General features: G+C 39.9%; 2 protein-coding genes across 2 annotated transcripts in view; both read left to right on the forward strand.

Moving 5' to 3' along the window:
- Positions 1 to 348: 348 nt before the first annotated feature.
- Positions 349 to 14,291, forward strand: guf1 (GUF1 homolog, GTPase). Its single transcript, XM_015383384.1, has 16 exons — positions 349 to 467; positions 2,365 to 2,513; positions 3,851 to 3,931; positions 4,012 to 4,089; positions 4,169 to 4,252; positions 4,335 to 4,399; positions 4,485 to 4,688; positions 6,415 to 6,554; positions 6,726 to 6,849; positions 6,949 to 7,081; positions 9,078 to 9,221; positions 10,878 to 11,011; positions 11,257 to 11,358; positions 13,824 to 13,943; positions 14,032 to 14,068; positions 14,156 to 14,291. Exons 1-16 carry the CDS (start codon positions 461 to 463, stop codon positions 14,288 to 14,290), a joined length of 1,737 nt encoding a protein of 578 aa, XP_015238870.1. The 5' UTR covers positions 349 to 460; the 3' UTR covers position 14,291.
- A 2,056-nt stretch (positions 14,292 to 16,347) lies between these two features.
- Positions 16,348 to 17,317, forward strand: part of pigg (phosphatidylinositol glycan anchor biosynthesis class G) — a 149,783-nt gene continuing 148,813 nt past the window's right edge. The window contains exons 1-2 of the mRNA XM_015383372.1: positions 16,348 to 16,837; positions 16,915 to 17,120. Of these exons, the coding sequence (XP_015238858.1) occupies positions 16,684 to 16,837; positions 16,915 to 17,120 (360 nt within the window). The 5' untranslated portion in view covers positions 16,348 to 16,683. The remainder of the gene's footprint in view (positions 16,838 to 16,914; positions 17,121 to 17,317) is intronic.

Below are 17,317 nucleotides of genomic sequence, written 5' to 3' on the forward strand. Positions count from 1 at the left end.
CTTGATTTATGCATATAAATTGTTTTATTATAATTCATGCAGGGAGTATTACAGATTATATGGACACTGCAATATAAGCAGAACAGGAAAGGAAAAACAGGAAAAATGAGTAAAATACACCCCTTTTAAAGAAAATTGACTTATATGTCACTTTTTTGTAGTGTATTTTTTAAGTACAGGGGCCATTACAGAGGCCAGGATCAGTTCTCTGGCCCCTGTTGGCCCCTGCCTAGAACCGCCTATGACTAAGAGTCCTTTAGATTAGTGGTGTGTGGATCAGTGGCAGTGAATGTTGGATTAATACACCGTTGTTACATTTAATAGAGTAAGCTGACTGCTCTTTGTTTTTCCCAAGGATCCCATCGACCTGTCAAAATTCCCTGTGGACAAAATCAGGAATTTCTGCATCATTGCACACATCGATCACGGGAAAAGCACTTTGGCTGACAGGCTGTTGGAAATGACAGGTACATCTTATGTGCTTTGCTAAAGGCTCCATGGAGTGTTTAGCAAAGGCTCTCAAACACTGTTTGTTAAATTCTGTCTCAGGTTGCTTTGGTTTGAGGCTCTGCATCATAACAAACAAAACAACGTAGGAAATGGTTAACAGTCCTCTATTAAAACCAACCGAGGGCCACAGTTTAAAATGGTATTATGGTGGCATTACAAGACATAGTTGGTTTGGTTTTAATTCTCAATGGCTGCACTCTTGCACACTTTGAAAAGCAGTTTTTTACATAACACAACAAAAGATACTCATACATACAGTCGCTAAAAAAAAAAAAAACACCCTATGAAAGCCTGTGTCACATATATGGACATGTGTGTATTAAGTATATTTCAACGGTACAGAAAATGTTTTTGTTACGTAAGTTAATAATCAGCAAAAGCTGATGAGAGAACACATTTAACTGAACATGAGTAGAGCATTGCTAGTCTGAATCCTGGATGCAGTTTTCCTCATTTTTAACCTCAGGTATTGCATTCATGCGCTTCATCTGATCTCATCGCAATGATGCTGAATGCACTGATGTATCAACTGATTCTGATAGAAGGGGGAATAAAGCAAATCCACCCATCATCTTCCATCATGCTTTGTCCCAGCTGGGGTCCCGAGTGGTGCCTGTTTCCAGCTGTCAATGGGCGAGAGGCGGGGTACGCCCTGGACAGATCGGCAGTCCATCGCAGGGCAACACAGAGAGAAACGGAACAAACAACCATTCACGAACAAACTCACACTGAAAGCTGAGCAAACACTGCAATTTTTCCAGTCAATGCAAGCGGCTACTTTACAGTGTCAGTTTACAGCTCATGATGTTTGTTCTCACACTGTGCGGCCCAACGCTCTGATGCGATCTACCTGCTCACACCGTATGTCTAAAAACCACGTCGGCCTCAGCTCTGCAGTGAGATGGAGCTACTCGGACTCGTCTATCCAGAAGCCAAACGAGTAGAAGAGGAATATAAAGCTCACTAGAGTAAAACTTGCTGCCTTGGCGATTTATGCAATTTTGTGCTGAAAGCCCTAAAAAGAAAAGGCGACATGTTTGGACAAAGAAATGGCTGAGGAAACGTGGCTACTACAGTCTGACAGTTTTACAGAAAGAACTCCATTTCACCCCCGCCATGCTTCTGTGTTTTAATCTGAGAGGAAGAAGAGGAAGAATCCTTGTTTGGGCACTGAGCGATTTGCCCACGACGGCCGACTGAAAATCTAACATGTTTGATTTTTATCCCGACCTCACAATTCCTGATCGGGAGGTGGTCGTGAGAGGCTGATTGTACACTACAGGATGTACGATGCACAATTAGTCTGAAATTGCACAGTGGAAGCTCGTCTTAAGGAGAATTTATAGAAGCCAATTAACCTAACAGTCAAGGTTTTGGACTGTGGGAGGAAAGCAGAGTACCCGGAGAGAACCCACGCATGCTCAGGGAGAACATGCAAACTCCATGCAGAAAGACCCGGCAATCGAAAGGGCCGGCAATCGAACCCGGAACCTTCTTGCTGCAAGGCAGCAGTGCTACCCACTGCTATAAATATCGGTTAGATAATATCATACTGTGTTGGTCTAGCTCTGAGATCAACCTGTTACCTGCAATCTTATATGTTTCACCCATTTTATGTGTGGAAAGCTAGTTCTTTATCCCCGTCTAATGTAAAGTTAAAGCATTTTGGAGCGTTTGTTTGTTTAAGATCGACATTTTGTAAGGTGACCTTAAATGCTCTGAATGTTCCCTCTACATAAAATCCGCTATTATTATCGTTGCCATTTTGTCAGCACGATGTTTGCAGGTTTGAAATGAATGTGTGCTCATGCTGCTTTGGAATTGTCATTAACTGCTGATGTGGTTGGTAAACAGGAGCCATCGCAAAGACTGAGAAGAACAAGCAGGTTCTGGACAAGCTTCAAGTGGAGCGGGAGAGAGGGATCACTGTGAAGGCCCAGACGGCCTCCCTGTTTTACAGCCACGACGGACAGGAGTACCTCCTCAACCTAATCGACACGCCGGTAAAATTCCCGCCTTCGTCTTTGGATTTCTGGTCTGTCTTTAGTGAAATTCAGAACCTGGTGGAATTGGTGCATTTTTGTTATCTTCTTCATATTTCTGGGCTGCAACTTAAAAAGTATTTTGTATGTGACAGAACAATGCAAGATAGTGCATAATTGTAAGGTGGAAGAAACATGATAAATAGTGTTAATTTTCTTTCCTTTAAAAATACTTATACCTAAAACAACACTTTCATTAACCTTATCTTCATATTTTTTCTTGAATTTATATAAAATAAGACCATATATCTTTAGTGCATTTTACACAGAGGCGTCTGTTCATGAAACCTAAATAAAGTAAAATGTTCTTCTAGACCAAATAAATGAAAAACACTTCACCTCAGAAACTCTGCGTCTCCTTCTGATGAGGCAAACAATGGATCAGATCTCCCTAAAACACCACAACGAAGAGTTTCACTCTCCTTTTATCCATGTGTTTCCCACACAGCTCCTTCTGCTACATTAAATGGCTTCTGTTTCCCCTTGAAAAATAAAAAAACCCAAAGATTTAAGCATCCAGATCTGCAGTGGGAACCTAGCTTTAGAGGATCCTGTTCTGCAACACACCCTGGATCTAACAGCAGCTCATTCAGCCCATCAGAGGCCTGTTAAAGAGACACTCCTTATGTTCAGGGTGGCGGGATGGGAACTCTTAAAGCCGTAGGAAAATCATATTTAAATGTCAAATCATTCTGGCTTAAACGACAGACGATATTGTCCCAAAATTTTGAAAATTTCTAGTTTTAAAAGAAATCCTGTCTTAAAATCTGTGGGGTTTTTTGTTATCTTATTCAGGCCAGTTAGTTATACGTCAGTCTGAACACCTAAATTCGGCCGATCATATATCAACGGTCATCTGTCAATCACTTTTTTTCGGTCATAGCATCTTGATTCATATGTAGCAGCTAATATATGCAACGGTTAAAATAAGAAAAAAGAATTATTTCCTTTACCATTGAGTGTGTTCACGGGGATGGAAGTCAGTGTCTTTCCATTGGGAACCTACTAGCACTAAGCTGCTAACTGGTTAGCAAGATGCTTCCGACAACCCGGCCACAACCAAACTTGCTTGCGAACCTTCCGGCACAACAATCCCGTCCCCTTGATAAACAACCAATCAAAGTCACTTTATTCACTCGTGCAAAGCCGTGCACCACTCGGGAGAATTCATAAATGCAACGGTTGGAACGGCCACTTCCCTACGACTTTAAGGACTGGATTTGCATTACTAGATGGGACAAGTTCCTTTATCATGAAAACTTTTAATGTTAGACGCAGCTTCTCTTCTCTCTCCCCAGGGACATGTTGACTTCAGCTATGAAGTGTCTCGCTCCCTTTCTGCTTGCCAGGGTGTCCTGTTGATTATCGATGCCAATCAGGTAATAAATATTTCTTTAATTGGTTAGGATTTCATGCTTCACCTTTTCACGACGCTGATCTGCTGTCGTTTTTAAAAAAGGGAATTCAGGCGCAAACGGTGGCCAACTTCTACCTGGCATTTGAATCCCAACTGACGATAATCCCTGTGATCAATAAGGTACCTTCAGAACCGTCAGTGTCACAGTTATTCTCCCAGTGATCTGCAGCAGGAAGGTGACTAAGATGTTTTTCCTCAGATTGATTTAAAGAACGCCGATCCGGAGCGAGTGGAGTCTCAGATAGAAAAGGTGTTTGATATTCCACGGGAGGAGTGCCTCAGGGTAAAACACGCAGGACATCTTCACTGTTTCCACGTATTGTTTCCTGCACACTTCCCCAGAAATGTGTCTCCCTGTGCGCCAGATTTCAGCCAAACTGGGAACCAATGTTGAAGCGGTTCTTCAAGCGGTTGTCGAACGGATTCCACCGTAAGATTAGCTGGTTTGCTGCATCTCGCTCTTGAACGCTGCCCTATGCTGTGGAAATCTGACGTGTTTGTCTGTTTTTCCCCAGACCTGCTGGGAGCATCAGTGAGCCGTTTAAAGCGCTGGTGTTTGACTCCAACTTTGACCACTACAGAGGAGTGGTGGCCAACATCGCAGTGTTTGGAGGTCGGGTGAAAAAAGGGGACAAGATCGTCTCAGCACATCTCAGTAAAACCTACGAGGTCAACGAGCTTGGCCTGCTGCGGCCGGAGGAGCATCCCACGCAGAAGCTGTACGGGTTTAAATATTATCAATCAGTCTGTTGGATTTTACCCTCAATACTAGCAAACTTAAAAAAAAAACATCAACAAAAGAAAATAGATGAAAACACTTCTTGCTCATCGGCTGATTCCAACATGTAAACTACCAGGTTTTTATAAATACAGCACCAGGGCGCTCACTTCAGAAAGCGGGTTTAAAATAGTTACTGACTTATTCAGGATTTTAAGGTGACATCAGTCAGTGAACTGGACTCAGAATTAAGTCGGCCTGGATTATAAGGCAAGTTGGAGTATATGAAAAAGGCCTAATCAATGGAATGAGAAAGCATGATCCCCCAAAAACGTTAAAGGGCTGCAAAATAAGGAGATTTAATGTGGCAGAGAACGTTCATTCCATATAATAGATGAATATTATTCTCAACATTATAATAATTTAGTGTAAAAAGTAATTATATTTTTTGTGCAAGTTTAAAATAAGGGCATGCAGGTGGCACAGTGGTTTGCAAGCACAACCCATGTACAGGGGCTTTAGTCCTCGACGCGGCCGACCCGGGTTCAAAGCCGACCTGTGGTCCTTTGCCGCATGTCTCTCCCCCTCTCTCATTCGGGCTAGGTGTAGCCCAACAGGCTCAAAAAGGGCGAATTAAGATGAGACATCAAAATACAGTGAAATATGGTCCAGTTTTCATCTATTGTTCTTTTTAACCTTTACCTACCTGATTATATCCTTTGTTAGCCTTGTTCAACTAAACGCGCTGTGGTTAGCGGTTACCCCCTTTTCTGCCAGACTGCTGTCGAAAAAACGAGCGACTAGTGTTGCAGAAACAAACAAAAAAAAGTTCAGAATGTTATTTATATTCTCAAAACAAGAAGTCTGACCAAATGTAACTGTCTTCCTGCACTGTCAGAATAGTGCAATTATTTTTCTCAAAAAGACATTAATGATGTATCAGAATCTGCTTTACATATATATATATATATATATATATATATATATATATATATATATCAGGGCTGAAACAATCGGATTAATCGCGATTATTCAATTATTTAAAAATTTAAAGTAATTTAGTAATCGATTAATTCTTAACTGGTGTTTAGAGACTATAAAACATGTCTTAAACTGACAGTGACCTACTTAGAGCAGTAATAACATCAAACTTCTAAAATAATATAAAAAAACATTTTGTATTCGAGATTTAAAAAAAGGGTTTCATCTGTCATTATGCTCTATCCAAAAAAATGAAATAATCACTGAATAGATATAAAAGAAGAAGAAATTACCTTTATTGCTTAACTTGTTTTGCAGCACTGTCTGATTGTTTGCACAGCCAGAAACTAATGCTTTTGTTGGGAAAGTTGGAAAGCATTGAAATATTTACCAAACATTTTAGTCCGTGACTTTATAAATGGCAAAAATTACTTCACACAATATTTATGAACACAGTGTATGTTTTTTTTGATCACATTTCACTTTTCAAGCATCATTTTAGATGTTTTTTTTCAATTAGTCAATGGGACATTTGATTATTTAGTCATGCATTTTTATATTTATTATATGTAATAAATATTTAAATTATGCATTAGATAAATAAATCTATACATGTTACATCTACTTACACAGTGGACATCTGTTTCATGGGATATTCATATATGTTTGATATCTACTGTAGATTAATATATTCGATTTCATGTTGATGTTGCGTTTGTGTCTCGGTCTGATGTGGGTTTTTGTAGCTTTGCAGGCCAAGTGGGGTATATGATAGCGGGGATGAAGGATGTGAAGGAGGCCCAGATTGGCGACACTCTGTACCACCAGGAGCAGCCAGTCCAAGCTCTTCCTGGGTTCAAGCCAGCCAAAGCCATGGTGTTCGCTGGTAGGATCCTTGGCTCCTTGATCCGCTTTAAGTTCTGTTATTTTTTATTTAATTTAAATATAATCAGATTAGAACAGGAGCTGGACAACTATCCAGGAGGTGTTCAACAGCTTAATGCAATTGTTGTGTTTTGCTGCTAATGTGCATCCCTTCATGTTTCCTGCTCCTCAGGCATGTACCCCATGGACCAGTCGGAATATCCCGCCCTGCGAAGCGCCATCGAGAGGCTGACCCTGAACGACTCCAGCGTCACAGTGCAGAGAGACAGCAGTCTGGCCCTGGGAGCAGGATGGAGGTCCGAACTGCTGCTTTGAATCAGAGGAGTTTAGCCGCTTCCTCTAACAGTTTTTATTTTTTATTTTAATTTCATTCTGCTCCCCTTGTCTTCCGTCAGGCTTGGTTTTCTGGGTCTTCTCCACATGGAGGTGTTCAATCAGAGGCTGGAGCAGGAGTACAATGCCTCTGTCATAGTAACAGCCCCCACCGTGCCCTACAAGGTGCTCCTCTCCTCGGCTAAACTCATCAAGGTAAAAGCTGCTTCTCAGACGTATATCATCCAGTTTTACTGCTGAGTTTGCTTTATACTGATAACATTTGATTGAATCATAGATCAGAGGTAGCTTGTGTCACGGCTGGCTTCCTCTTTAAAATGATATGTGGTCGTTGCAGCGTAGGAAGTCGTTAGCCAGAGTGCTGCTGCTCATAAACAGCAGCCCCAGCTTTTGGTGTATGCATGCACCTATGATAGCATGCAAATTGATGCACTTTATTAGAAAACCAGCTAAAGATTAAATATTTTGATGCAAAAATGGGATTAATCTTGTAATGCTGTAATAATTGTGTGGAGCTCAAAACTTCTAAGTCTATCAAAGAACCTGCTGCTCCTTTTTCTGCAGGGAAACATCTATGGAGGGAAATCTGCTCCATTATTGTTGCAACTTAAGAAAACATTTTGTGAATAGAAATTAGAAGGGCGTTGAATGTGACTTTGCTGTTTCTTTAGATTTTATTTATTTCCAAATTATTTTAGCATTTTTTTCCAAACAGTTTTTTAACAAATATTTAATATTTTGTCAAATTTATCTTTTTCCAACTGACTTTTAGGAAATGTGTTTATTTCATATTGTATTTTACGGATCCCATTTTTGTAACCTTTGCTGCTAATGTCCAGCAGACCAAACGAAATGTTTGCTCCTCATTCCAAAGAATTTGAAAAGAATACAATTCATCAAACTTCATTTGAAAAAGAGACATTTACCCTCAACACCTTTTTCTGATTAAGAATTTATTTCAAAATTTCGTTGTTTGATTGTATTCTTTTACATTTCCATTTAGAAACATTTATTGTTTTTCTTTAACTTCAACAATAAGGAAGAAAATTCACTCCATAATAATCAGTCCTGTTTAAAGGGACGGATTCCTCCTTCCTCAGGTTTCCTAACACACATATCTTTACTCTATTCTAGAGTGTCTGTTAGTTTTAATAATGGTGCAAATACTCTAAGGCAGGAGTTTCTAACCCTGGGCCTCCAGATCTACTGTCCTGCAGATTGATTTAAGATGCATTCCTGCTACAACAAAGCTCAATCACATCACTTTCTACCAGACCTTTGCCTAACACGATGGCATGCTGAAGAGGTAATTTAGTCATTTGAATTCTGTGAAGCGTTTGGTTGAGTATGGATGCATCTAAAATCTGGAGACCCCTGCAGTAAGGCAGAGGTCACAGAGTAGCGTTCAGTTTGGTATATAGACAGTTTCCTGATTCACATATTTTATAAAACACATGAACTGACCGTTGGTTTTTTATTTTTTTTATTTTTTCTGTCTTAATGTTGGCAGTGGGCTTTATGCTGCCCTGCAAGGCTTTAAACTTGGGTTTGAATGGAGACAAAGCCATTCTAAAGCACATATCAAGGAGCTCATTTTGAGCCTGGATCCAGATTTATTTTTGATTCTGTTTATGGTGGAGAATCCTGCTTCACAGCAGCAGGTTGAGCCAAACATCCTCTAAATGTTCAGGGTCATCTTTGAGCACCATTTCTCTTTTCTTTCATCAGTTCACCACAGTTCTTCCAGCAGTCCACACTTTCTCTGCTCTCTTTTTCTCATCATCTTCTCCTTCTTTCCCATCGCCCGGCTTGCCACAGGTTTGCCTGCTGTGTCTAAAAGTAGCAGCAGCAGCAACCCAGACTGACAGCAGCTCATTGGATCATTTGGATCAGTTGTAGCCTGGTCCTGGACTCTCCAGAGGGCTTTACCGTATTAACAGGAGAAGCGGCGCAAGTGAAATTAGACACTGTCGTCAGACAACATGCGGTAACTTATAAATGTTTTAAATCTGGTTAGGTCCAGATTAGCCTGCAGGTGGATCTGGATTCAAGGTCATATTCTATCATTTCTGTTGACCATAGATAAGTGGTTTTTGCCATTTTAGGTAATTTCATCAAAAGAGAGCTGCTGCATCACCTTCTGGTATTTGGGCCTCTATAATCCCCCCCTGGTCCTCTGTGTCCCTCACAGGAACATGGCAGTGAGGAGGTCACCATCGTGAACCCGGCTCAGTTCCCGGACAGATCGGTCGTGTCTGAATATCTGGAGCCCATGGTGTTGGGGACTATTCTGGCTCCGGACGCTTACACCGGCAAGATTATGAGTCTGTGCTTGGTAAGAGAGGAATGATCTAAACTGAATGTCGATGCAACTATGTGCTCATTGGTCAGAGGAAACGTTTCAGCAACAGGGACTCCAGGTGGGTCTGCTGGGAAAAAAAAAAAAAAAAAAAAGGATGAAGGAGTTGAAATTAAATTTGATTACTAAGAAAATGTAAACAAAACCTGGTGAAGAGGTCTATGCTTCAACCTTGTAAGTGTTTTAGAAGAGGAGGGCAGCACAAAGTGTTAAAGATCCCTAAATCACTGCTCGCACTGATGGATGGCAGTAACGGCTTTCATGGTTTATAAGCTGCGGTCAGTTGGCTTCCACTTGTACAGATCCAATCTTTTTAACAGCCAAGTTTAAAAAGAACAACCAGGAAACTAAGAATGTACACACCTCTGCCTTCTGGGATTTAATTTTTTTACAGAAACACTGAGGCAGGATTTTACAGAGGAGGATTACGGCCAGTATGTACAAAATGAGTCAGATTTTAATCTCAGAATAGCATCCATTAGTAACAGCAACCAGAGTCAATGACAGACGTGTGAGTTTTGCAGAACAAATAAGTTTCTGTAGTAAAATTTAAATCACTGAGGCCTACCTGAAGATGCCGCAGAGATGTTACTGCAGCTTTCTACTGCAACCATTCTGTCTTAGACACCAGCACTATTGTTTCTCTCAGCTGAAAGATCTCCCATTGATAAAATGGCATTATAGGCCAAAAAGTCAGAATCTGGGGTTAAATTCAGAATATAGGATTATTCCAGAAAACAGGCCTGGAGTTGAATCCAGAACTTTTCTAGTACAAGGCAACAATGCTACGAGCTGATGCAGCCTACAATAATGGGATTAGTCAGAATTCTGAGGGAAAAAAGTCAAAATTACAAGTAAAACAGTCAGAATTCTGAGATCATTTAAAAACCATCCATCCATCTTCTGGTTCATCCATCAGGGTTGCTGTGGAGATGGTGTCTATCTCCAGCAGTCTATGGGCAAAAGGTGGGGTGAACCTTGGACAGGTCGCCAGTCCATTGCGAATATTTACATTTTTAAAATCAAATTTTTGAGATTAAAATCTGAATTATGAGATTAAAGATAGATTTTTTAGATTATGTTTTGAATTCTGAGGAAAAAAAATCTAAATTCTGGGATTAAACTCAAAATTCTGATCTTAACGTCGGAATTCTGAGATTAAAGTTACAATTCCGAGAAAAAAAAGATAAAAAGCTTTGGGATTAAAGTCAGAATTACAACATAAAATCCGAGATTAAAGTCAGAATTCTGAGATTAAAGTCTGAATCTGAAATTAAAAGTTTTACTCTGAGATTAAGGTTTGATGTCTGAGAAAAAAAAAGTCTAAAATCTGAGCTGAAAGTTAAAAGTCTTAAAAGAAAGAGAATTCTGAAAATAAAAAGTCAGATTGAGGGAAAAAAAGCCAGAATTAAAAGTAAAAATGTCAGTATACTGAGATTACATGGAATATTCTTAGATTACAGTTCAAATTAAGAGAAATTAAGTTTTTAGGGAAAAGGCAGAATAATCTCAGAATATGAGAGGAGAAAAAAAAATCCTAATTTAAACTTTCTTTTTCAACGGCCCATTTTACCAGCGGCCCTAATCCAGAACTCGAACCCTTGAAACAGAAAGTCTTGGTTGTTCTTTCAGAGTCGCAGGGCGGTGCAGAAGAACGTGGTGTACATTGATGAGCAGCGTGTCATGATGAAGTATCTCTTTCCTCTAAATGAGATTGTTGTGGATTTCTACGATCTCCTTAAATCCATGTCATCCGGATATGCCAGGTGAGATTAATCAATCCCGATAAGCTGTACGTACTGTAGTGAAAGCATAGCACATCTCTAAACAAGACTCAGAACAGTGGTTGTGTGTTTAAATAGATCCAGTCTTATCAACAGTGGTTGGTAGAAATAAGTCAATCCTCCCTCTGAGGGTTTTCAGACATTAAACTCGGGGTTAACTGCAGCTGATTGGTTCCAGCGTCTTTCCTCTGAAAGCAGAGCCTCACCAATGCCGACTGTTTCCACAGCTTTGACTATGAAAATGCAGGTTACCAGGCTGCCGATTTGATCAAGATGGATATTCTACTGAATGGGCGACCAGTGGAAGAGCTCACCACCATCGTGCACAGGTACGGTTTAGTGAGCAATGAGAGCGGGATCACTAAGGATGTTTATTTTAGCCTTTAACCTTTTCCGTCATTCATCACAATTTATCCCGCTGGTTTTCCTCATCTACCCCACCAGGCCACTCCAGGTTCAACTTCCCTCATCTATTTAATGTTCAAACCAAACCAGACTTTATTCCTTTTAGGAAACTTCCTCCTAAGCTTCAGTGCTCCATCAGCGTGGCTTTCAGTGGCACACATCCAATCGGTCTGCTTCTGCTGACATTTTTTTATAAGTGGCCTCTCCCAGTTCCTAACTGCTCCATTCTCTGTTGTGACTGTTTATCTTTCTTGAACCATAGTTTCCATCTTATTATGGATTAAAATCCTTTCCCTGTTCAGTTTTTAAAGCATGGTCATCTTGTGGGATTCTAGCCCATCTCTGCTTTCTTTGCATTTTGGAAATGCGGCTTTAGATATATATATTTACCTTTTTTTTTCCCTCATTTAACCCATTAGATTTTTTTTTTTTGTGAGACAGAAGTAAAAAGTGGTACGTGTGGTCACCCTTCTCTACAGGTCTTAGTGGGTTCATTTTGCCATCGTAAAGGTGCGACTGCTCCGAGATTACGCGTTGATTGAGTCATTGTCTGATAGTAGTTTACTCATTGAAATTGTTGAAAAAGTTGCGCTTCAACAGTTAAATGCCTTCTTAACAATAACCAGCTGCTTTGATGTCTTCCAGTCAGGTTTCCATGCCAACCACAGTACAGAGACTGCCCTGATTAAGCTCTTCAATGACATCCGTATAAATTAAGACCCTTAAAGAACCACAGTGGAGGTATTATTGTTGATCACTCGATTTTATTAGAGCGTCTGGTTAACTGGGTCGGCCCTTCTGGTACCATACTGGACTGGTTTAAACCCTACCTGAAGGACAGGGACTTCTGTGTGTCAGTAGGGAACTTTAAATCAGAGACCAGAAAAATCACATGTGGGGTTCCTCAAAGCTCCATTCTGGGCCCCCTCCTATTCAACATCTACATGCTCTCCTTAGCTCAGATTATACTGTAGCAAACAACCAGATCAGTTACCATAACTATGCAGACGACACACAGCTTTACATCACAATGTCACCAGGTGAGTATGAACCCATCAGAGTGCTGGTTAGATGCTTAGAACAGATCGATATGTGGATGTTTCATAATTTTCTACACAGAAAAAAAACAGATCTAGATTTAGCTCACAGCTTCAGCTACTACATCTACAAAACCACTGATTATGGCTGAAATCTTGGTGTCATGATGGACTCAGACCTGAACCTTTAGATGCACATAAAGGCAATTACTAAGTGAGCCTTTTATCAACTGAAAAACATTTCCAGGATTAAAGGACTAATGTCCAAGCAGGATGTAGAAAAACTCATTCATGAATTTATCTTTAGTAAAATTGATCACTGCACCTGTGTGTTCTTAAGTTTGCTTTAAAAGTCCATTAGTCAGCTGCTACCGATCTAAAATTCTGCTGCCCGTGTTCTCACTAGAATCTAAGAAAGTAGAGCACATTACCTTGGTTCTGAAGTCCTTCCTCTGGCTCCCTGTAGCTCAGAGAATAGACTTTAAAATCCTTCTGTTAGTCTATAAATCACTGAATGGATCAGCACCTCAGTATATCACAGATCTGTTGTCAGTGTATCAACCTCCCAGACCACTCAGGTCTTCCAGTTCCAGCCTACTCTGTTCACCCAGAACTAGAACCAAACATGGAGAAGCAGCATTTAGTTCCTATGCTCCACTGATCTGGAACAAACTCCAAGAAGACTGGAAAAGAGCTGAAAGCCTGAGTTCTTTGAAGTCAAAGTTAAAAACCCATTGTTTTTTAGCTGCCTTTGACTTATAAAGGTAAACTGCTGAGGTATTATTAGTTTAAGGCTGAGGTCCAACTAGTTTTTTTTTCTTCTCTACCTGTTTTTATCATGTTTTTATCTTTATATTTTTTATTCTACTTTCCTTTTGTAAAATCAATCTTTTGACCCCCATTTTGAAAACCCTGCTTCAATACATGCGTGTCAAACTCGAGGTCAGTGGGCAGCATCTGGCCCCTAACAGCAATTTATTAGGCCCTCAAGAGCCAAAGTGGAGGTTTATGATTTTATACTGTCTTGGAAACCTAAAGAAACGTGAATTAGGTTGTAATACAAGAACAATATGTGCCCCGTTTAACTGAAATTATTAAATCTAAAGTTTTATTTGTTCAGTTGCAGCCGCCAGTTTTTAAAGGCTTGGTTGTGCTGAACACCTGATATAGAAAATAGTTTTTTTTCAAACCTACTCTCTTCTTTTAGGAGAGATTTCTGAATTAGTGCATTAACTGTGTTAGAGAACAAAGGTGAGATCAGAAGGAATCTGTGGGCTGGTTAAAATGTTTATCACTGCTCCGTACAGTATGTAAACGTCACTCAGTCAGCAGGTGTTTTCCTTTCACGGCAGGGACCGCGCCTACTCTACAGGGAAGGCGATGTGTGAGCGGCTGAAAGAATCCATCCCGAGGCAGATGTTTGAGATCGCCATACAGGCAGCCATTGGGAGTAAAGTCATAGCAAGAGAAACGTAAGTTGGTTGGAGTGAGCAGTAAGCAGCCACACCTGCTCCAAGTATTTAAACTGATCAGAATAAATCCTGTCTGCTGCTCTTTCAGAATAAAAGCATACAGGAAAAACGTTCTAGCAAAATGTGTAAGTAAAAGAGTTTCAGTTCAGGTATTTTGTAAACGTCCTGCAGAAACAATAAAGGCGCTTTACTTCCTTATTCACTGTGTGCAGTATGGAGGCGACATCACACGGAAGATGAAGCTGCTGAAGAAACAAGCTGAAGGGAAGAAGAAGATGAGGCGCATCGGCAACGTGGAAGTTCCAAAAGATGCTTTTATTAGTGTTCTGAAGAGGAAAGATAAATAAAGATATATTATCTTACATTATTTATGTTTTCTTATTTGGTCTGAAATGTAAAAAAAATATTAACTTGATATTCTTTAAATAAACTTTGCAACCTCTTTTCTAAATGTATTTATTTTGATGATTGTGGGAATAATCAAGTGTTTCTCCTTTGTGTTTATGAGTGAAATGTTGACACTCAGGACTTGAGTATTATTTTTCATTAAAAAGTAAAACTAGGTAGACACATAAGTCAGTGATGATGGTTTTTATCACATTCTTTGAGGATAATAAGTGTTGCAATTAGGGAAGTAAGCAGCTTAATTGACTTGATAGTTTATTTAGATTAGTTTCATTCAAAAGTTAAATTTCTTTTGGTTCGGTTTCTGCCGTCCAGTAGATGGCGCTACTGCTCATCCTTTGGTGGAACGCTTACAATTTTATATCAATTTGTAAACTTAAAACAATTAATTGAATTAGTTTTAATGATAATGGGTAGTAAGTAGATCAGTTGCTTAGTACTATTTTACGCTTACTTGAGTAATTTATTTACTTTAACTTGAGTAAAAATATGATTTAGTAGTGATACTCTTAAGTACAATATCTTGGTCCTGTACCCTCCTCTTCTTAAAGCTGTGAACAAGACTGATGGATGTGAAAAGAGATGTCTGGCAGTGACTTAATTCTCCCAGCAGATGGCAGTAGAGGCTCAGACATCAACATACAGTCAAGACTCTGCATTGATGTGATGTCATAAAGCCCTCAACCTTAAATAAAACTTAAATCAAGCATAATCGCTTGATAAACTGATTAATCTGTAAATTTACTGAATATAAATTTTTCACTACTGTAGCTAAGCAACTTTTCTCTGTATTTGTACATTCATTTATATATTCATTTATATATTATACATTCACTCATTCATTATACATTCACATATATATTTTTATTTTTATTATAATTTTGAACTTTTATTACGTTTAATCATCATAATATCTGTTCTTTCCACTCCTTTCACCACACCGGCTTGTTGTTTTTCTATACATTGATTACAAGATGATTTAACAGCCAAATGAAAAGCATAAAGATAATCTGTCCAGTTGGGGCCCATTGATAACATCATGAATAAAGAAGGGGTAGGAAACACTACAGATGTATGATCAGATTCTGAGACACAAGACATTCCCCATCCTTTCCCGATTTGTTCGATTTTATGTCAGTGTAATGATTCTGTTTCAATTATATTTGCAACTTTATAAAAATTGAACTTTTATTGATCTCACGTTGGAGAAATTAACTCTCTGCTTTTAACCCATCCCCTTGGGGAGCAGTGGCCTGCCATTGTGGGACACCTGGGTAGCAGTGTGGGGGTTAAAGGTCACTCAGGAACCCAGAGTGGAACCAGGTACTTGCAACCTTCTCAGAGCACGAGCACTGCTCTAACCACTAGGCCAAAACTCCCCTGTTTTTTTTATTTTTATAATTGAACTTTTATTAATCACAAACAGGTTTGCACAACTACATACAAAGGAACTGGTGGGACTTGAACCCAGGAACCTGAGAGGCAGCATGCTGTGAATACCATATCTAAAAGTTTTTACTAAAGATAGTGATCACTGATCTGATAGTTCGATTGGATATCAATTCAATTCAGGTTTTTTATAAAGAGCCAATTCACACAATTAGCTCCGCCCCTGGTTGTCTTGTCTCCTGGTTATTTAATACATATAAGTTATAAAGTGTTATTTCAATAGTTTGTCCTGAGTGATTTCTTTTCAGGAAAAGGAAATGGAGAGATAGAGCTTCAATGTATATAATAGATCTTTATCAGTTTATTTATTTATATTTCAGTCATAACAGCTGAATAAAAAGTCATTGGAAAACAACACAAGACTACAAGACCTCTTAGTTTATATTTTTAATTTTTAGAAACATTTGCTTTTTTTTCATTTGCCTTTCAGGGCAAAAGAAACAAAACAAAAAACATAAAAAAAAAACGTTTTTACTTAAGTAAAGGAGTTTAACTGTACTTTTGCTTTTTCTATTTTTCAAACAGGAGTCTCTGCTTTTACTTCAGTTAATAAGTGTGTAGTTTTTACACCTTTGCAGGGAACCATAAACCGACTAAAAAACCCAATTCTTTTTTTAAGCGCGTTGGTCTAGTTTGGTTCTCATTGGCTTCCGTAGTTAGTAAACGCGGAAGTAGTAATCCAGGGCTTTAACTGGTGTTTTTAATCCAAAATGCACCTGCAGATATGAACTGTACGGTATTGTTCAGAGTGACGGAAGTGTTTAGGTGTGACACGCAGTCAGACAGGTATTTCCGGTGATGTGTGGCCGCTCCGGCTCCTCTCTTCCTGTCCTCCTCTCACTGACTGGTCCATTCAGGGAAGTTTATCGCTCCGCAGACCGCCGACATGAGGGTCCGCTCGTCGGTGTTCGCCTGCTTCATCCTGGTGTGTGAAGTGGTCGGCGTTGCCCTCTTCCTGAGGGGATTTTTCCCGGTTCCGGTGAAGTCTTCCTTCTCCTCCAAGAGCAGGCTGTCAGATTTACCAGCGGAGCCGCTGGCAGGTGAGCCCTCAGCATCACCCCACCTGGCTGTGCCCCTCGCTGTGATCCAGCTCTTCTCACATGTTCTCACCTCACAGGAAGCCCTCCCAACTCCAGCCGCCTCCCCCAGCCCCTGTTCAGAAGGGTGGTCCTCATGCTGGTGGACGCCCTCCGGGAGGATTTTGTGTTTGGCCCCTCTGGGGGCTCTGATATGCCCTACACCAGGTCCCTGGTGGAGAAGGGCTCCTCCCTCAGCTTTGTAGCAAAGGCCAGACCTCCTACAGTCACCATGCCCAGGATCAAGGTGAGACACGATCTCATGGGGTTTCTGCTGCTTTAACCTCAGAAATAATTTAACCTCAGAAATAAACATTTGTCAGAATGGATCCCATTAGTACGGAAGAGGATTAGGGCCACTGAAAAAAGAAAGAAAAAGTTAACTGATTTTTAAATTTTAATTTAGTTTAATATGGAGAAAAAAGTCAGAATTCTGACTTTAAT

This window comes from Cyprinodon variegatus, unplaced genomic scaffold (assembly GCF_000732505.1).
Source record: "Cyprinodon variegatus isolate N-32 unplaced genomic scaffold, C_variegatus-1.0 Scaffold283, whole genome shotgun sequence".
Taxonomy (NCBI): Eukaryota; Metazoa; Chordata; class Actinopteri; order Cyprinodontiformes; family Cyprinodontidae; genus Cyprinodon; species Cyprinodon variegatus.